Source organism: Triplophysa dalaica, chromosome 8, assembly GCF_015846415.1.
Source record: "Triplophysa dalaica isolate WHDGS20190420 chromosome 8, ASM1584641v1, whole genome shotgun sequence".
Taxonomy (NCBI): domain Eukaryota; kingdom Metazoa; phylum Chordata; class Actinopteri; order Cypriniformes; family Nemacheilidae; genus Triplophysa; species Triplophysa dalaica.
Window position 1 is genome coordinate 555,001 of NC_079549.1, and position 22,500 is coordinate 577,500.

At 40.5% G+C, this 22,500-nt stretch overlaps 2 protein-coding genes across 5 annotated transcripts in view; both read right to left on the reverse strand.

Moving 5' to 3' along the window:
• dip2a (disco-interacting protein 2 homolog A) overlaps positions 1–22,500 on the reverse strand; it is an 86,648-nt gene that overhangs the window by 33,751 nt on the left and 30,397 nt on the right. For 2 of the 4 annotated variants that reach the window (XM_056754566.1, XM_056754564.1), the window contains exons 2-6: positions 16,170–16,241; positions 9,726–9,839; positions 9,520–9,654; positions 6,376–6,612; positions 1,413–1,547 (exon numbers count right to left, since the gene is read on the reverse strand). In XM_056754566.1, the coding sequence (XP_056610544.1) occupies positions 1,413–1,547; positions 6,376–6,612; positions 9,520–9,654; positions 9,726–9,839; positions 16,170–16,241 (693 nt within the window). The remainder of the gene's footprint in view (positions 1–1,412; positions 1,548–6,375; positions 6,613–9,519; positions 9,655–9,725; positions 9,840–16,169; positions 16,242–22,500) is intronic. The other 2 variants (XM_056754565.1, XM_056754567.1) reach the window with 2 other exon arrangements.
• On the reverse strand, positions 10,973–14,036 carry LOC130427261 (zinc finger BED domain-containing protein 4-like). Its single transcript, XM_056754568.1, has 2 exons — positions 11,866–14,036; positions 10,973–11,353 (listed from the first exon to the last, which is right to left on the reverse strand). The coding sequence occupies exons 1-2, from the start codon at positions 13,551–13,553 to the stop codon at positions 11,200–11,202; spliced, it is 1,842 nt and encodes a 613-aa protein (XP_056610546.1). The 5' UTR covers positions 13,554–14,036; the 3' UTR covers positions 10,973–11,199.

Consider the following 22,500-nt stretch of genomic DNA (forward strand, 5'->3'; position numbering starts at 1 on the left):
ATCCATAAGACATGAACCAACAACAAAGACATATTCTGACACAACAGAGCAATGCTTTCATCTGCACAACACTGCCACTCAAAACATTCGATGGCACGTTTTCTTTATATTTTTCCATAAATTGAATAAAACAAATGAAACAGTTTTCAGAAAATGACATGATCCCTAGAACTTAATGAATCTCTTCTCTTCAGCTTCTGCTTTGTTTCGCTTTTTTTATTCACTAATGTTTATTATAAAACAGTATATAAGTCATCTGGCAACTACAACTAGATCTAAAGATACATTTTGAATGCTATTAAACCTCTGGGACTCTTCAGTCATTTTTGGAGACTTTTGTCACATTACTTAGGTGAACACAAAAAACAGATGGACATGATTCGTATATGTTAAAGGGTCACAACAAAAATAGTCACACTTGGCTCCTTCACGGTGCAACTGACCCTAAATATTAATTCTTTCAACAGCTAACACAAGAGAATACAAGCAGAGCGTTTCTTTATGAGGTGATATTAACCTGAGACTGAGCCCCAAAATAAAGGAAAACTGCCCAATGCTGATCATTCATGCTGCTTTGAGAAACAGGATTTCCTCCTCCAGTGAAACACGAGCCAGGAGACCGTTTCCATACAACACAAGTGGAGCTGACAAGTTTTATAACGGGCAAAATCACGTCAGAGGTTGAGCTCGTCCAAGCTCTTAAATCTTATTATGTTTAATGCGGACACATTCACAACACATTGAAGAACATCTGCTGTAAAGCGCTGCAGAGGAACACATGCGTTCTCCTTGATCTCGTCAACGCTCTCCTCCAGGTTTGAAGCTGCATCATCTGTCATGTTACCAGCATTTGGACTAAAAGATCAACACGTCATGCTAATGACATACTGACTGAAGCAAGCTGAACCAAATATAAAGCTTACAATACACTTCATATGTTAGAAATAGACCAAAACTCATTAGTGAATTTACAGAAATGTTCTCTTGTTATTTTATTAAACAGCTTCTTGAAGTCTCATCCTCATCCAGTCCTGAAGGAGTTCAAATCTTTTCTGACCTCAGTCTTAGTCAACCATTTCAAAAACATCTACTTCAAATTAAACGCCAGTTTTGAAAGGAAATTAATAGGTTTAGATGTGTAATGTTTGTGAGGTCAAGAGAAACACTGGACTCAAGTGCATCGAGACGTTTGTCAGGTGTTATCAGCTCTGTTTCAGAACCTTACTTCAAATGTCACGAGCTTTAGACCAAAGTAACTGCTTTTCATTCAGATCTTTGGGTTGTGTTCAGACTCTCTATGGGATGTAGGTCGGTGTATTTGGAACAGAGCTGATAATACCATGTCCAGTGTAAATCAGGATTCGAGATGAGAAGGCATGACAGTAATGGCAACAGCAGGCTGAAGGACTCACCGTCAGCGGTCTCCATGACGCTGGTATTCATGTATCCGCACGGGATCCCTCGAACCGATGACACCTGTGGACGCTCCACATGCAGCGAGCGCTCCGACAGGCCGGTCACGTCCGGGGGGGCACTGTTGTTGGTGTCTGTGATGAGGGGTCAAAGGTGAGTGAAGGTCAAACCATGACATTAACATGCTCAATGATGTATGTGTGGGCTGGTGACAGTCCCGGATCAATATTTGAACATTAGGTTGCAAGCGAATATCAGAGACGAGCAACAAGACATCCATTCTGTTGCCGTGCTATCATCCTTAAAGCTGTGATGCCACACAACTTTGGTTAAAAATGAAAACCTGATTTGCAACAGTATGATTATAACACTGATCATGAAGTCGAGTTGTTGGGTAAATGTCAAGGTTAAGTACATAAAGAAACCTGCCAAATGATGTAGATGATGACAGACAGGAAACGTGTTACGCATCACAGCTTTAAGAAACAGAATGAATAAAGTGCTCAGATGATTGTCAAAGTCTGATCATGTGTCTGATAGTGCAGTTTAAAGACAGAGAAAGGAGAAATGAGTGAATGAAAGAAGAGTGAGAGGAACGATAGTAAGGATATAGAAATAAAGTCTTTAACAAGCACAAGCACAACTCAATGAATCACATTGTAACACTACGGAAATTAACCGTTTAAAACGGTTTAAAATCATGGGTTTGCCAATAGTAATCAATGCACCAAAAAACATGTATACTACAAAAACATGACTACTATACGATTACAAAATCATGACTACTATATGTTTACTACAAAAACATGACTACTATACGTTTACTACAAAAACATGACTACTATACGTTTGCTACAAAAACATGACTACTAAACGTTTACTACAAAAACATGACTACTATACGTTTACTACAAAAACATGACTACTATACGTTTACTACAAAAACATGACTACTATACGTTTGCTACAAAAACATGACTACTAAACGTTTACTACAAAAACATGACTACTATACGTTTACTACAAAAACATGACTACTATACGTTTACTACAAAAACATGACTACTATACGTTTACTACAAAAACATGACTACTATACGTTTGCTACAAAAACATGGCTTCTATACGTTTACTACAAAAACATGACTACTAAACGTTTACTACAAAAACATGACTACTATACGTTTACTACAAAAACATGACTACTATACGTTTACTACAAAAACATGACTACTATACGTTTACTACAAAAACATGACTACTATACGTTTACTAAAAAAACATGACTACTATACGTTTACTACAAAAACATGACTACTATACGTTTGCTACAAAAACATGGCTTCTATACGTTTACTACAAAAACATGACTACTATACGTTTACTACAAAAAATGGCTTCTACACGTTTACTACAAAAGATGTCCACAAAAACATGACTCCTATTTGTTTTATACAAAAACATAGTTACTACACGTTTTCTACAAAATCATGGTTACTACACGTTTTCTAAAAAAACATGTTTACTACACGTGTCAGGCCATTGCACATTAAGTCCGAAATTTGCGTCCGAAATTTCCACGCGTTAAAAAATAAATACGACCTCACATTGTGTCCATTACATTTACACACAATATTTTCGTCCATCATAAAAAATCCTGACTAATTTTCAGTGTTTTTCGCATCCTTAGCAAGCATTTTGAGAGGCGTTTTGACTATTCAGAGACACCGTACAATCAAGCGCCGAATATGTAAAAACCATAGACTAGGGCTGCACGACTTGAAGAAAAAATCTAATTGTGATTTTTCTGACCAAAATTGCGATTTAAATGCGATTTAACTACTATTAAAAAAAAGAGCTAGGTTTGTTGTGTTGGTTTTAACAGCATGCATCAAAGAAAGACAAAGCAAAATCACAAACTATTATAACATTATCCCACTGTTTATTTAAAACCACTTACACTGTGGTCATTTTTTTAAATAAAGTTATCATACAAAAATGTCATGACAAATTAAGAGAATAACAGCAGTATCTTAAATACTTAAATTAACAAGTATAAATAAAACCTTAAACTTTTAAGATCCAAACACACTGTAAACAATTTTTTATTTTATTTTTGCCTACCTTTGTGAAAATTTGTCGTAGAGTGTGCTAATTTCAAACGCGTGAGCAATCGTGTCGCGAGGTCGACAAGGACTTTCAAAATATTTCCAAACATAAGCGTTGCTTTTTCTTTTAGGTACCAAGTCGTCTGCTGCTGCAGGACTTTGCGCTTCAGCAGACATAACGCTACTTTGTTGCGAATTTGAACTGCTGCTCCCGGTCGCGCTCATCTTTCCTAAACGATGTTCTTTGCTAATTCAAAGCATGTACAGTAGAGATGCGCGGATAAGCTAAAATGTCACCCACACCCGCTGCTTCAATTAATTATCCACCCCGTATAGTGCTCAACCTGATCGCACCCAATTGCGTATAATAAAAAAAGCTTTTGCATTATCGTCTAATACGTACGCCAAATTGCGATTTTGCGTGCATATGATACGCCAATGTTTGCTTGTACCTGGGTGGAGAGCAGCCATTTTAAAACGTACATGAAGAGGAAACACTGAAATAATTAAAATAATAAGGTTAGGTTTAGGGTTTGGGGTAGGGTAGAGGTTATAATATGCACGGACGCTAACATTAGGTTTAGGGTTCGGGTAAGGGGACAGGGTAATGAGACAAATTGCTGTTTAATATGCGAACGCGCTAATTGGCGTATCCTATGCACGCAAAAAAAGGCGTATTTATGCACGCAAAATCGCAATTTGGCGTCCTTATTATACAATAATGCACAGCCCGTGTTATTTATATGCAATTGGTGCGGACTCGATCGTTACTTTAATTACTCAGTAAATTTTCTAGCACTGTCTTTGTCTGTAAATGCTTAAATCTAATCTTTCGATTTAGCACACACATGATGTACCATATAAGAGGTACCAGTCTTATGGCTTTCATATACATACAGCGTCTCACTGTCGTTGCTTATTACATACCCAGCACTTGATTCGTTAAACCACTTCGCTGAAACGCTCCCACACGGTACTTATCTTTCCTACCTTTTATCTTGCTTTTAATTCTCCCTTTTTAAATTTCTCTCGGAATCCTTTTTTATCCCCATTTCTGCTTTAAGAAATAGACCGTCATCTACCGCCGCCATGCGCGCATTTGTTTTAAATTACTGAAAATTAGTGCCTGATTAAAAATGCATTTAAAACATGTTCGTATTTTTGAGAATTTTTGTTAATATTGTATATGATATCATCCACCAACGACCCACCCGCAATTAATCAGAATGTATTTTTTATTACCGACCCACCCGACCCGCGGATCATCCATCCACAGCGCCCACGGATATAACCGCCATCCGTGCATCACTAAAGTTTTAAAATGCTCCCTATTGGATAAACGTAACATTGCTGTCAAATACTACGTAGGTGCATTATCTTGTTTAATGCCCTTTTAATCGAAATAATCGCAGCATTTGCGATTTGAACATCGCACTCCTTCAAATTGCGATTTCGGTTTAAAAACGATTAATCGTGCAGGCCTACCATAGACTGTATAAAATTTGTGAAAAATATAAAGTATAATATAATATAATGTATAAAGTAATATAATGTATAAAGTTTGTGAATAGTGAAAATTAAGCCTCAAGTAGGTGGAGCTGGTCATCTTGGCATCGGGCGTCAATCCCAGATAATCGAAAATGGGCAAAGACGCAGGACGTGGGTGGAGCCAAGATCGATCTATTGCCGGTTGACACTTAAACGTATAAAGTGGTTCACAGCCTACTCTTAAATTACCTGAAACTACAAAAAAAATGTCCATGTGACACTCAAGTGGCCACATCCTTAATTATGCAGAATTTTAAAGTTTAATATAATCTAAACGGATGAGTTATATAAAGATTCATCCCCCTCACAGTTGTCATGAAGGGAAAAATGACCTATATAGACCATAATAATTTTGTACCAGGCTGTAAACATGTTTATTTGAGATGTAAATTTGGCCATTTTGACATGGGGCTCAAGGAGATTCTGCTCTCTTTTGGAGCCAGCCTCTAGCGGCCTGTTGAAAAATTCCCATACAAAGCAACAGATCACCACAGAATGAACATTTACTCTTCTCATTTTAAACCTTATTGACATTCTTTCATAAAATCTGAATTAAATGCAAATGTAATATATCAAAATTCACACCTGCTTTCTCAAGCAGCCACATGTCACTGATTCTCATCATGCGTCTCTACATCAATTGCTTTAATCTAAACAATTAAAAAGAGATTTGAGAGTTATTGTAGGTTTATAGTCTACAATAAAACCCAAGGACTACCATATAGATAAACAACATGAATTTCACACCAGACTCCAAGAAGAACACACGTCCAATTCAGTGTTTCACAATAGAAAGCAAATCATTTGGTTTGTTGTTTTTAGGTAAATGATTCATTGAACAGGACTTTCAGAGGAGGCTGAACTGTTAGCAGAAGTTTATTTACAGAACTCGCATGCAAACACGCACACATGCAGACGGGACATAACATCATACCATCAGTCAACACTTCACACACAACTGAGACACTATAGAGAGGAACGTGAGATGTTTCTGTTGCTCAGTACTGATGAGACATCCAGAACATGATCACATGACATCTGATGTTTAGTAAAGAACCGCTCACCTACACAGTCTAACCGACCACAGCTCATTCTCATACATCAGCCAAAAACTGACACATCTACACTTGAGGAACAACAGCAAACCTGAACAAATCCAATGATGATGACTTCATACTGAAGACCTGCCGTCATGTTAACACACCGGTGGTTCTCAAGCAACCAGATTAGAGCTTTTGACACGGAGGAGTGCGCGTGGTGTGAGGCCGAGGTGTCAGAAGAACTCTTCATCACGTGAGATACTGACCGTTGTGTGTGTGAGACATGAGGTCAGCCAGGACCGTTGCAGCTGAGGAGGAGGTGGCGTGATGAGATCTTCCTCCGGGATGAGAGGAGGTGGAGGAGGCAGAGGATGATGTGGACGAGCCCTGGAGGACTTTATTAAACCAGTGCTCTACTCGAGGGTGAGACTGATACGGAGATGAGGAGGAGATCTGTCCCTGCCGTCGCAGCGAGCCTTCATCCTCTGATGCTGATGACGTGTCTGTCAGGTTAAAAATGCACAAAACATCCTCAATACAATCCGACATCTCAAGTTAATGAAATAAAATCATTGTGAGAGGAATTCTCATCGTTCACTTTAATTTTAAAGACATTTATTGACTCTTGTGTTTTTAATAGTTCATGTCTGTTAGCCTTAAAGCATGTACTGCTATGAGTCATCTCTATCATGAATGACACCTGTCTTATGTCTTTCAGTGAACTGCACACATGAATCGTCAAATCTATAATTAAAGCAGGAGGACATATAAAAACACACTGAAAATTTGAAGGTTTTGTGACAGTTTAGGAGTTCCTGTCAAACACACGGCGAGTGACAGATGTGAGATATCATCTCCACAAACAAAACTTCTTCAGACCAGCCACAAATTGAGGCGATGTCATGCATTTCAATGGTAGCCTAGTGACATCCACAACAGTGACAGTTGGTGACAGGAAGTGGGCGTGTCTAGCGCATCGACAAAGTTGAGTTCCCTTTCTGTCGATCTCTCAACATTGTGTCGAGAACGACAGATGGGGTTCACCCTTGAAAACCAATTAACTCTGACTACTATAGAAAAGTCCAATGAAGTTTGGCGAATGAAATTTGCATGCCGGTCTCCACCCCTGGATGTCCGGTATAATAGGAAGCCGGCGTGCAGCATTCATTTACCTTTTGTTCTTCAGAGCCTTCGCTCATGACTACGAACAAAACGAATTCAACAAATTCTTCTTCTACATTGCCGGATCTACGACGTAGAGCAGCGGACTGACTGACAGCTCTCTACGGGCGACCAAGGTGGCGGCATGGACCCTGGGTTGGCTGATGTTCACGGTAGTGGTCCAGGAGAGACATCCCTGGCTGTATCTTGCGCAGATGAGTGACACCGGGAAAGTCCGCTTTACATTTACATTTACATTTAGACATTTAGCAGACGCTTTTATCCAAAGCGACTTACAAAGAGTTTAGGAGCAATAAGCGATAGTTCATACAGGAGCCATAATACATTAGGTGCCAATACAAAGTTACTGGTTTCAACAAAAGCTAGACCACTACCTGTTGAGAGAAAGGGTTAGTGTATTTTTTTTTTTCATTTGTTTGTCAAGTATTCACAGAAGAGATGGTTTTAAGTAGTTTTTTAAATGTTGTGAGAGATGTGGTTGAACGGACAGAGTTAGGAAGAATGTTCCACCAGGAAGGAGTTGTGAGTGAGAAAGAGCAGGAGAGCGATTTACTGCCCTTATGGGAAGGCAATACAAGACGCCGCTGGTTTGCTGAACGCAGGGATCTTGATGGGGTGTAGGAGTGCAGGAGAGTGTGGAAGTAAGCGGTGCAGATCCAGTGATAGTCCTGTAGGCAAGCATTAGTGACTTGAATCTGATACGGGCTGCAACCGGTAGCCAGTGTAGAGAGATGAAAAGGGGAGTCACGTGAGCCCTTTTGGGCTGTTGGAAGATGAGGCGTGCTGCTGAACCAGCTGAAGTGGTTTGATAGCCTTTGCAGGAAGACCAGCAAGGAGAGCATTGCAGTAGTCCAACCTTGAGATTACCAGGGCCTGGACAAGGAGTTGTGCCGCATGCTCTGTGAGATATGGTCTGATCTTTCTAATGTTGAATAAGGCATATCGGCATGACCGTGTTGTCTTTGCAATGTGATCATTGAAGGACAGCTGTTCATCAAATATGACTCCGAGGTTCCTGGCTGTTTTGGAATGGGTGATGAGCTTTCTTGACGCACCCGTCTCGCAGGGTCGATGACTGTGCTCAGCAGTTTTTGACGGTGAATAAGCAGACAGTGGCAATTAGCCATATTTTACCTCGCCGCTACTCGGTCGCCTAGAGGCCTTCGAGATCCCGCATGACGTCTGCTTCCCGGCAGCCCAGGACCCCTCCGACATCGGCTCCTGTGCCCCCACAAGCGGCACCCTGGAAGCAGAGGTCAAGCGGGAAACCTCCACCCCGTCAGAAACCTTCTTGCAAGAAGTGACACTGACGGGAAGACCCCAGGGAGAACAACATCGGGCCCGACCTTCACAGCCACGGCTCTGATCGGTCGGGACGGGACGTTGTGCCTCGTCACCAAAGCCGGACCCTTTTCAGGGCCTGGCGCGCACTTATTCACAGAGTTTTTCCGTTCTCCCCGGGTGTATTTGCAGCCGACTCCACTGGACTGTGACCGGCAATCCGACCTCACGCCAACCTGAGGCGTAGGGTCGTACACACACGACAGCTGCCACCACTCTCAAACCGACAGCGCGAGATCTGTTATGTACACAAAGGGATCTTGTGCTCCGGCACCTAGATCGATTGGGACTACAGGTCAACCGAGAGAAGGGCAAGCTCTCCCCAGTGCACAGCATCCTCTTTCTCGGTATGGATCTCAAATTTGTCACCATGTTGGCGCGACTGTCCGCAGTAAGCACCCAGTTGGTGTTGAACTGCCTGGAATACTTCAGGCAAACAGCGGGGGAACCTGTCTGCCCTGACGGAACGTTCGCAGCTGGCTACAGGATGGATGCATGGGAGAGATGGCGGATCGTGTGTCTGGCGGCTCTTTCCGTGGAGGACATCGAAGACATCCACCTATTTGGAACCATGATAACAGGTCTTGTGCAAATTGGATTAGGCTTTGACTGGGTTATCGAAGAATTCACAAAACGGGAACAGCAGTCCAAAGCCTCACAAGGCTGCCCTTATCGATTGAAGCTGTGGGAAGAGCGGTCAGCATTGAGACTGAGACTATTAATCAAAATATGGTTGTTATCAGGGAGATCTTAACAGCTATGGAAACGAGAATTGATGGTACAGGAGATCAGAATTGACAATGGACAATGAGGGTTGCCGTGACATTTGGTATACGGTTCAACTCATTACACATATGGAATGTCCCCACAGAGATGATAATACATACATGTGTGTGTTGTACCTGGAGGAGTGCAGGCTTCCACTGAGGACTGGACTAACACAGATCGTCTCTTCGAGGGCATCGGCATCTTTCTCTCTTTATATTTCGCCAGTGCCGCTTGTACCGCTTCAGTGTGCAGATCTAAATAAAGAGATAAATCTTACATACAGTCTGAAGATGATATTCACCAGGACAGAAAGAGACGTTCATACCCGATCTGAAGCGCTCATCCCTGGAGTTTGTCACACGGGATTTGTTGTGTTTGTGACCGGCGGCGTTCACCTGTGACGGGATTCTGTGTTCTATTTGCAGAGACGGATCAACACCTGCACAAAACACAAAAACACAACACATTCAACAAATAACAACAATCTATACAAACAACCCCTTTTACTCACTAAACCTAAAATAAAACCTCAAGACGCATTTGATGCAGTTTCTGTGAGGAATCAAATCAACACAATGACATCCAGTCATGAGTTTTTGTGAGAACACATCAGTCAGCTAAATTAGTTTCATTCGTTTTTCTCGATGGAGCTTAGTAAACACATTAACAACACAACCAAAGTTATGTTTTAAATCTCAGAAAACTCAAATCCTACACAGCTGTACACACACACACACACACACACACACACATACACCCACCCCCACTAACACACACACACACACATCCACGCATACACACACCCCCATAAACACACATAGGCACACATACACACACCCCCACAAACACACATAGGCACGCATACACACACCCCCACAAACACACATAGGCACACATACACACACCCCCACAAACACACCCACAAACACAGACACGCACACACGCATGCACACACACACACACACAAATACACATAGGCACACATACACACACCCCCACAAACACACATAGGCACACATACACACACCCCCACAAACACACATAGGCACGCATACACACACCCCCACAAACACACCCACAAACACAGACACGCACGCATGCACGCACACACAAACAACCACACACTTAAACATGCACACACGAACACACGCGTAAATACCCACGCACACAAGCATGCGCGCACACAAACACACAAATGCACGCACACACACACTCTTAAACATGCACACACGAACACACGCGTAAATACCCATGCACACAAGAATGCGCGCACACAAACACACGAATGCACGCACACACGAACACTAGGGATGCACCGAAATGAAATTCTTGGCCGAAGCCGAATAATAATGAAATGCTTGGCCGAAGGCCGAATACCGAACGCGGTGTTTCGCATTTTTTCCATTTATTTTGCCAATTTTTTCACCATTACAATAATTAAATAGTAAAAATTAACTTTTTACTATTTTGTGTTGCTTTTCAGAGAAATAAATCAAATAACAAAATATAATTTCAAAATATTTATTTAACACTGAACATTTTTTTAACATTCCAGCAGATATAATACAAACAAAGCACAATATAACTTAAAATAAATAAATTAGTCAAATAAAAAATATATTTTTATTTGGCCATCTTTGAAGCCCCCCTTCTTGAATAGCCTATGTTAGGCCTATAACTGACTGCTGAAAGAATGTAACTCTGTATGTCTACAACAACAAATGTGCATTGAATAGTGCAAAAAATGTGGATGAACCCACAACAAATAAATAACTGTCCTAGACATAAGCCTATTTGGCCTACTTCTTCAGGAAAAGTGGCAGGTTCTTCTTTATGAAAAGTAGCTTCTCTGCTTTCTCACATGAAAGTCGGTTCCTCTTCTCATCGATGACATGAGATGCAGCACTAAACAGTCTCTCGCTGTCGGTGCTTGTGCATGGAGCAGACAAGTACCTGCAGAATAGTTGACATTTTTATTGCAGTTTTCTGACAGTTGCTCATTTCAAAACGAAAAATGTCTTCAAGATAATGAAATGGTTGAAACCCAGTGTAGGCCTACTATTTTACTACACTGAAAATAGTAAAATTTTCACAAAATACATAATATAAAATATAGGTAGTAACACTTTACAATGTTTCCTTTTGTTAACATTATTGCTTTAACTAACAATTAGCAATACATTTGTTATGGTATTTATTAATCTATTTAGTTCATGTTAGTATAAGTGCATTAACAATTTTAACAAATAGGCCTACCACTTTTGATACTTTTTAATTCAAAAATTAAAAATGTGATACTTAATTTTAATACTGTATTAGTAAATGTTAACATTAAGATTAATAAATGCTTTTAATAAGAGTTTTTCATTGTTAGTTAATGTTGAAAAAAAATAGAAATATAAAGTGTTACCATAATCCAAAATATAAATAAAATCTTAAATTAATTTCCCATACAAGTAGCCTACCTGCGTGCCATCTGCGCCATGTCGGGAAAGCGGCCTTGATTGGTCCTCCAAAATTCGAGAGGGTTATTGCTCCTGGGGATGGGGACTAACTGTTGAGCGGTTGAGCTTGTCCTCTGTCTTGCAAATGGGTTATTCTCTTGGAGGATCTCATCGAACATGTCAGACAGCGAGACTGTGCGCGGCTCATCTGTAGTACGAGCGCGTTTACTCTCTGCGCTGTTTTCATCTCCTGCGCTGTGCATCACCTGACCGTCTCCATCACCTAGCGGCTTTCCCAAATCCAACTCGGCCTGGATCATTTCTCGTGTGCGCAGCTTTTTCCCCACATCCAAGTAATGATCTTTATATCGTGGATCAAGCACAGTCGCGATGCAGTACAGGGGTTCTGAGTCCGCCTGACTAAATCGTGTGCTGACAGCTTCTAAGAGCGCACTTTTAGTTGTTTTCACTCCGTGGTCTGTTTCAGCCTCTTTGTTTAAAAGACGCTTTAGTGCTGCAAGCAAGGGTATGACGTCTGCCACAGATGCATCAGATGAGCTTATCTCTTTTGTTATCTGCTCAAAGGGGGCGAGAAGAGAGAGAACGTTCTCGATTAACACCCACTGGTATGCGGTGAATGTCGCGGGCAGGTCATGATCTGCTATGTATGTAGCCAAGACTCGCTTTTGCGCAAAAAGGCTTTCCAGCATATAATATGTACTGTTCCACCTTGTGCTCACATCTTGTTGGAAACGTTTTTGTGGCATTCCGAACTGTTCTTGGATAGATTGTAGGCGCGCATAGGCAAGTGGTGAATGTTTAAAATGGCCAACAATTTTCCTGCCTATCGCTATCACATCTGCTATACTGCGCTGACTCAACAATCCCTCGTTGACCGCCAGTTGAATTGTGTGTGCCATACACCGTATGCCTTTCAGATCGCTATCTTCCATATTTCTTGCGTTGTCACTGACTACCGCATGCACTTTAGATCGGTCGATACGCCAAGTGTCAAACATGTTGGCGAACGCCTCGGATATGGCTACAGCTGTATGGGACCCTCTAAACTCTTGTGAGTGAAGCACAATCTTTTGTAGCTTGAAATCTGTGTCGATCCACTGCGCAGTTAAACTCAGCATACTGGTGGGGCTCACATCCGAGCTCCAAATATCAGTCGTGAAGCTGAGGGCTGCAATGTCTGTAGCCAAGAGCTCATGGACGTGAGTTGAAACGACGTTATACATCTCAGGTAAGCACACGTCTGAGAAATACCGTCTACTAGGGATGGTGTAACGGGGCTCAATATGGTCTATAAGCCTGCGAAATCCAACATCCTCTACAACAGAGAATGGTTGATCATCCAATGCGATGAATTCCATTATCCTTTTAGTAATACCTTTAGCTTTGGCACTGTCATTGGCAAACTTTTTTGCCTTTTCTAAGAAGTCAGCCACAGATGGAGTGGGTGTTCTAGGACTGGGGGGAGCTACTTTCCTTTTCGCTGCTGCTGTTGCCGTAGCCGCCGCCGTGTCTTTCTCGTACTCTGCATGATGTTCGGGGTGTCTTGATTTTAAGTGATAAATTAAACTTGAAGTGCTGTACGTTTTTGCAGATGCACCCCCTCTGGACAATTCAGCAGAACAGTGTCTGCAAACGGCCGTTTTTGCCTCTTTCTCTGACACTTTAAAGTGCTTCCACACTGCTGACATGTTTGCTGCATAAAGCGCGCGCCTCTCACTCTACGCGGGTTACTATTTGATCGCGTCATTAAAAACGTCATTGTTCGGCAAAATTTATTCGGCCTTTTTACTTATACCGAAATTATTTGGCCGAAAATAGCCAAAAAAAGCACTTTCGGTATTCGGCCGAATAATTTCGGTTGCCGAACATTCGGTGCATCCCTAACGAACACACGCGTAAATAACCACGCACACAAGAATGCGCGCACACAAACACACGAATGCACGCACACAAACACACGAATGCACGCACACTTAAACATGCACACACGAACACACGCGTAAATACCCACGCACACAAGAATGCGCGCACACAAACACACGAATGCACGCACACAAACACACGAATGCACGCACACTTAAACATGCACATACGAACACACGCGTAAATACCCACGCACACAAGCATGCACGCACACAAACACACAAATGCACGCACACACACACACTTAAACATGCACACACGAACACACATAAATACCCACGCACACAAGAATGCGCGCACACAAACACACAAATGCACGCACACACACACACTTAAACATGCACACACGAACACACATAAATACCCACGCACACAAGCATCCACACACACAAACACACGAATGCGCGCGCACACACACACACACACACACTAAAACATGCACACACAAACACACACGTAAATACCCACACACACAAGCATGCGCGCACACAAACACACATGAATGCACGCACACACACACACACACACACACTGCGGTCCTGAGTGAGTGTAATGTCAGTGTAGATCAGTTATGATATCATGAGCCATAATTGCTACAAGTAACTTCTGTCCAGTGGCTCAGTAAAAGAATGCCACTTCGCAGTTGGCTTGGTTGAAAATCAACCAATCACAGACCAGCTTTCAAAGGACACTAACGGTTAACAGTCAGAATACTGTGAGAACAACAATCCTCATGAGACAGGAACAACAGGAACATAATTTTCATTTATATTTATGATAATCTGAATCCTCAAATCATATTCAGTTTATTGCTACAAACAACCAACAAACAGCCATTAAAAGAGGAAAAATATTGACGAAGAGAAACTCATGGATGAAAAACCGTCTGTGCTGTGAAGCTTCTTTAAAGCAAAGCTCTTTATTTCCCGTTTAAACACACACAGTGAGCCGCTCACTCTTCACCTCAAACACGCATGATGATAAAATATTCATCAGATCTACAGATCTAAAATTAAACCTACAGCAGCAGAAGATTATCCTACAGCAGCACTGAGATTATCCTACAGGAGATGTGAGACAGATCACCAGTCAATCAAATCTGTCATTCTGCATCATTATCATCATCAGCACATCAAACACTTCTCAGTTTATTCACCTTCACATCATTATAATTGCTTTATTACTTTATATAATCCAGTGTGGTCATCAGACGTAAAATCTCCTCAGAGAAAAATAAGAGTTTCAAACAAGATGATTGAGAGGTGTAAATAAAGAATGAATCTTCATGTGGAAGAAACACATGACTCTAACCCTAACCTCAACTAAGTCAACTAACTCAACTCAACTAACTAAACTCAACTCAACCAACTCAACTCGAATCAACCAACTCAATTCAATTCAACCCAACTCAACCCAACTCAACTCAATTTACCTAACTAACTCAACTCAACTCAACGAACTCAACTCAACTAACCCAATTCAACTCAACCAACTCAACTCAACTAACTAAACTCAACTCAACCAACTCAACTCGAATCAACCAACTCAATTCAATTCAACCCAACTCAACTCAATTTACCTAACTAACTCAACTCAACTCAACGAACTCAACTCAACTAACCCAATTCAACTCAACCAACTCAACTCAACTAACTAAACTCAACTCAACCAACTCAACTCGAATCAACCAACTCAATTCAATTCAACCCAACTCAACTCAACCCAACTCAACTCAATTTACCTAACTAACTCAACTCAACTCAACTAACCCAATTCAACTCAACCAACTCAACTCAACTCAACCAAGTCAACTCAACCAGCTCAACTCAACCAAGTCAACTCAACTCAACTCAACCAACTCAACTCAACTCAACCCAACCAACTCAACTCAACACTTAAGTGACTGTATATTGTGCAGACAAACAGTGCAAAGTGAAAAGCTATGAAATGATGGGGAAAGATCTATATAAAAATGTAACAAATGATTATTATTATATAAAGTATAAATAGACAGACTGTAAAAAACATGTACATACATTATAGACAGTATATACACATTATACACACAATTTACACATTAGACGTTGAACATATGAACGTGTAATGGCTCAAAAACCAGAATAAATCTCTTAACAGCAGATCAACTCAACCGCTTCAGAGCACATGTTTTATTTCAGATGGATTTCTACAAAATAAAAGCAACTCATTTCTATCACCAGATCACTTCAAATGTGTGTTAATATTCCATTTTACAGACTTGTGCATACAGTATAACCAGTGTTGTGTGTTCATCATCCCAACCCAGCATTCACACATCAGTGCTAAACTCATGCGAGTCTGAAATGTGTGTTTATAGTGAAGCTTTAATCAAAGATGTTTACCTTGTACCTGTGGTATGTAGGGTGCCAACAGTTTACCTCTCTTCTTTTCATAGCCCTTCTGTGTGATGTCACCTACAGACAGACAGACATACAGACGTGATGAATCATGTGTTCTGGGTTGACACCATCATTCAGTGATATATCTCATGGGGATAAATACATTTGGCTTATTGTTAAAGTGACTACATGTCAGTGAGCTTATGATCTCTGTGATTCTATATGTTTATCTGAACAGATTTAAGCACAAACACGTGTGTAAAAAGAGAAGAAATATTTCATTTGTCGTCTTTGGTTTGTGTTTAGTTGCGACTCCATGCAGAGTGAAATCTCACCGGTCCTAAATCTGGCTCTAGAAAGCTGTGCAATCCTATTCAGATAAAGCTTCAAGCTTCAGTGCGATGTGATGTGATGAAGAGCGAGCGGAAGTTGTGTTTGTGTGGGAATAATGACTTCAGCAGCAAATAAAGCTCTTCTCTTTTCACAAAAGCCAAACTTATCAAGCATGAAGAAGAGCGTGACCACCGTCTGACTGACAGCGGGAGGAGGATTCTGGGAAATCTAACCCTGCAAACACACTAATTTACTCTGGAATGTGTGATGATGATGAAAATGTCTAAATGTATGGATGGATCAGTGATACGAGTAATGATTGAGAGGTCTCAGTGTGTGTCCACGGTAACACACACACAACAATGCACTACTGTATACACAAGACAGACACAATGAGGCTTTTCTTCACCTTCAGTCCCTCTGTCCCACACTATAGTGTGTTTGTGTTGTGTTTGTGTGCTATAAGCAAGCTACAAGCAATAAAACATCTCCTTCATCCTCCTCATCAGTGTTCAATGTATCCCATCATGCCTCAGTTGTGATTCTCCATCCATGTCCTGAGAAGTTACTCCCGCATTAAAACATGTTCTTCTGTCCTCAATCAATCATAATAAGACCAACAACACTATAAGATAATTGCTTCCCTAAATAACACACAAACACAAATGGTGCAAGTTGGGGGCGGAGCCTACTGTTTGCTGACCAATGGAAGACAGAAGGACTTTCAGAAAACTCATTTAAAACCATTTTTGCTCACTGCTGAGGAAACTCAATACAGACATGAACACAGTACACAGATCTCATGATCACACACATGCACACACACATGCACAGAGGACAAGAGATCTGTGATGATGTCATCAAATCATGCTTTACACAAATCGTCTACTCACACACACAAGCGAGAGAGAGAGAGAGAGAGAGAGAGAGCGAGAGAGAGAGAAAGAGCGAGAGAGAGAGAGAGAGAGAAAGAGCGAGAGAGAGAGTGAGAGAGAGAGAAAGAGCGAAAGCGCGAGAGAGAGACAGAGAGAGAGACAGAGAGACATAGAGAAAGAGAGACGGAGAGAAAGAGCGAAAGCAAGAGAGAGAGAGAGAGAGAGACATAGAGAAAGAGAGACTGAGAGAAAGAGTGAAAGCAAGAGAGAGAGAGCGAGCGAGCGAGAGAGACAGAGGGAAAGAGTGAGGGCGAAAGAGAGAGAGAGAGAGAGAGAGAGAGAGAGAGAGAGAGACAGAGAGGCTTAACACGACTTTTATTATTACATTAACTTTTTCCAAATACCAGATTTCCTATCTGATCATATAATACAAAAAATCACCTATAGTAAATATACAAAAGAAAATATATATATACACATATAACATTTATACTTCAAACCTCTTTAAAATTTGAGATACAACATGTCATCCAAAACCTCACACAAAACTCCTTCCACTGACCATATATCGGCGAACCTTTGAATATCATTAATCAATTTAAAATATGTATATTCAATTTTGATTCTAGCAGTCACCATGCCTTTAAAAGCATTTTCCGCATCTACTGTACCTATACCCAATAGCTTATTTTTTCGAGTCTTCCAAATCGCCATTTTGGCCATACCCAACAAAAGATTTAATAAGCATATTCTTCTTCTCTCATGAGATGTATATTTAGGACCACTTATAAAACACTGATTGGAAAAGTCTTTACCAAAACCTTCAAACAAACTTTTTAAAATAATAAAAAGACTGCTTAACCTCACACAATTAATAAACAAGTGCTCAACTGTCTCTTCAATTCCACAAAAAGGACATTCCCTCCCCACTGCTGGATTCAGGTGTGCCACGTGTCTGTTTGTAGCTATAGCACCATGAATAAGTCTCCACTGTAGGTCTGCTGTACGTTTCTCAATGGGAGGTTTGTACAGAGACCTCCAGGATCCTATAAAGTCTGGTCCAAACACTTCTGTCCACCTCCCTGCTCGTACTCGTTTTAAAACAGTCTGATGGGCAACTTTAACGCAAGTAAAATAGATTGATTTTTTAGTTATTTCACGAAACTGTCCCATCTCCGGGGTCTTAAAAGTTAACATTGTATCATCATCTTCATAATTTTCTTTTGCCGCTGCAGATACACTGATAGGTGGAAACTGATAGTTTTCCTCCATTCTTGAGCTGGTTGTATCTCCAGTGCCTCCCTGCAGGTTCCAGGCAATGCCCTCTGCACCTCGTCCAACACCTTCTGCAGAAGACGGAGAGATCGAATACCAGTCTCATGCTGTAATGCTGCAGCCGTCCTCCATCCGTTGAGGTCTCTCAGGTCCCCTATCCTCCTGAGACCAGCTCCCGCCAGGCAGTTCATCAAACTTCCCGATGACAGAGTTCTCGTCTGTATTAGTGGGTTGTAAAACAATGGCTCCCCCATTATCCACTCCTTTGGTTCTGAAAGATCTCTGTTGATATTAAAATTATCAAGCCAGGCTCTCAGCATTGACTGATAGAATTTGGTTAAATTACTCAGGTCCAGTTCTTTAAGGCTCAGTAAAAACAATTGCTTCTCGTAACCAAAACCAGCTGCTGCCCTTAAAATAGCACAAGCAACACGAATCCATCCCAGATCTTCTTCATATAATAATCTTTGAGCTGTTTGCAGTCTAAAAGTCATAATCCTGCTCCCGATGTCTATCAGAGCTTGTCCTCCTTCTTGTAAGGGCAGATATAATACGGATCCAGGAATCCAGTGTTGCCCCGACCAAAAAAAATCCACAAACTTCTTCTGTATAACTTTTATCAGTTCATTTGGAGGATCCAGCACATTAAATCTATGCCATAGCATGGAGGCGGCCAGGTTATTTATAACCAATACTCTACCCCTGTAGGATAGCTCAGGTAATAGCCAATTCCATTTAGACAACTTGGCAGACACCTTCTCCAGCATACCCTCCCAGTTTTTTTGTCTATAATTTTCCTTACCCCAAAATACTCCAAGAATTTTAATTCCCTCCGTATTCCACTGTAACCCCCCTAGAAGCTTAGGTGGCCCACCATTTTTCCAGGGACCCACAACAAAACCCTCACTCTTTGCCCAATTTACTCTTGCTGAGGAGGCTCTCTCATATAAAGCTAAACTTTTAGACAGTATCTGAATATCCCCATGTCCAGTGATAAACACAGTGACATCATCAGCATAGGCTGAAACAGAAACACTTGAACCATCAAAATCCCCAGGTATATGAATACCTCTCAAATTATTTCTCAGTTTAATAAGCAAGGGTTCAATAACTAGACTGTAGAGTTGTCCAGAAATTGGACAACCCTGCCTAATTCCCCTCTTCACAGGTATTGGACAACTCAGTCCCCCTCCAACCTTAAGCATCACTGAGGCCCCTCTATACAGTAATTTGATCCAGGAAATGAAAGTCTCCCCGAACCCAAATGCCTTCAAAACATTTAAAAGGTATTCATGACCCACACGGTCGAACGTTTTTTCTTGATCAATCGATAAGAAACCAATATTAAAATCATCATTCATAGAAAGATCCATTACACCTCTTATTAGAAATAAATTATCCATTATTGTACGTCCTGGAACACAGTATGTTTGCTCATTCCTCACAATACCGCTCAAAAACTTCTGTAATCTATTTGCTAAACATTTAGACAATATTTTGTAGTCTTGACACATTAAAGAAACAGGACGCCAGTTTTTCAACAACCCTAAATCACCAGTCTTAGGTAGAAGCGATAGTGCTGCTCTTTGGCAACTGCTGGGTAACGTACCTTTTTGAAAACATTCACAGATTACATTATAAAAGTCTTCTCCTAAAATGTCCCAAAATGATTTATAAATTTCAGCAGGCAGACCGTCTACTCCCGGGGAGAGCCCTGTGGGCGACTGCTATACGGCCTCTGAGAGTTCATCATATGAAATTAATTTATCCAGGGATCTTCTGTCCTCAGGTTTCAAAATAGGCAGTCCTTTTAATAACTGATCCATACTCTCAGGGTCACAGTCCTTCGACCCAAAAAGTTCAGCATAAAAGTCCACTGCGATTTTCCTCATTTCGATAGGATTTGAAGTTAATATGCCATTGTCCTTCCGAAGATAAAGCATATTTTTTTGACTTACTACTTTACGTTCCAGGTTAAAAAAGAACTTTGTTGGAGCGTCCATTTCCTTGATAGAAGAAATTCTTGCTCTGATTAAGGCACCTTTTGCTCTTTCCTCTAACAGCGTTTTCAACTCCAATCTCTTTTTATTTAAATCCTTAGTCATACCTGAAACATTCAAATCAATTACATTTTCTATTTCATTTATATCTTTCTCCAAACTTTCAATATTTCTCTTTACAATCACAGTGTTATTATAAGAAAACTGCTGACAAAAAATCTTGATTTGGACTTTTCCTACCTCCCACCATTGAATTACATTTTCAAAATATTATTTTTCTACTTTCCAACTCTCCCAGAAACATTTAATTTTTTCACAAAATAACTTATCCTGCACCAGTTTGACATTAAAATGCCAATAAGATTTTGAATGTGACATGCTTTTAGTATTAAAATCAATAGTCACTAGATGATGATCAGAAAACCCACAAGGAGCTATCCCAACATTCATGACTCTATTATTGTCTGATTTATTTACATAAATTCTATCCAGGCGTGCTCCCTTCACAATAGAATCCAAAATTTTAACCCATGTGTATTGTTTTGTTAACTGATTCTTATTCCTCCACACATCATCCAGTTCTAATTCTTGAGTTATCCTGAGGAGCATATTACTAGACTGTAAGTGAGGTTCTTGCCCATTCCTATCCAATGCAAAATCAGTAGTACAGTTCCAATCCCCTCCCATTATTACACACATTTTTCCGTCATCATATTTTCTTAATGCATTGCTTAACTTTTCAAATAGTTCTAATCTTTGTGGACCTAAATTTGGAGCATATACATTAATAAAAAGAAACTTTAACTCCTTAATTTCCACTATTGCTATTAAAACTCTACCTTTTTCTAATTCAATAGTGGATAGGATCTTTAGATCCAAATGTTTGGAAAAGATAATCGCTACTCCTGCGCTTAAGTTTGTTCCATGACTCAGAATACATTTACCTTCCCACCATCTATATAATTCAGTTTCATTTTGTTTGTCTGAATGCGTTTCCTGTAAAAACATCACATTGACGTCTTTCAGGTGAACATATTCTGATATCACTGCTCTCTTATTCCTATCTCTCCCTCCATTAATGTTTAAAGATCCTATTCTCAAAATATCCATAAAGAGATATAAAAAGAGGAAAAAAAGAAGCAGGAAAAACATAAAGCACTGCAAAGACACCCTTGATGTGTATCTCATTTTGCAAAATCACTTTTGTTTACTTTTTAGCTGGGGTTTTCCCCTTTCTAATTTTAGTGAGAAACTTTTTCAAGCGAAACCTCTTCCGCGTGTTCAGTTTTTCTTCTCCTACCCTCTTTTGCCAATAACGAACTGAAAGTTCAAATTTCTTTACATCTGGAAAGAAATTCTTCACATCAGCAACCTTTCCAAAAGTCTCATCCAAAAACGAATTTATCTCATCCAACGAGTAAACCTGATCACTACCTATCTGAGAAATATCTGACAGATCCGAAGTATCCGATAGAACACCATCCTCTGCATCATCAGCCTCTTTTATTTCTTCTTCACTATTTTTTTTATTTTTTCTCTAGGCTCACATGAATTTACCTCTCTGACACTTCTTTGCTCCTCCTTTCTTCCAGACCTGGTCACCACACAATCTCTGCTCATCCGACCCTCAAACCTCGAGTCAACTTTTGTTTCAGACATCTGTACTTCAACATCACCGTCATCCATTAGTTCATTCTCAACAGACGACTCTTCGTCCTTCCTCACACTCTCAGAGACTTCGTCATTTATTACTCTCTCAGTAGGAACTTCCTCATTATTCCTTACATTCTCAACATTCACCACAACAACCTGATCATCATGTGGATCTATTTGCACGGCAGTTTCACTTCC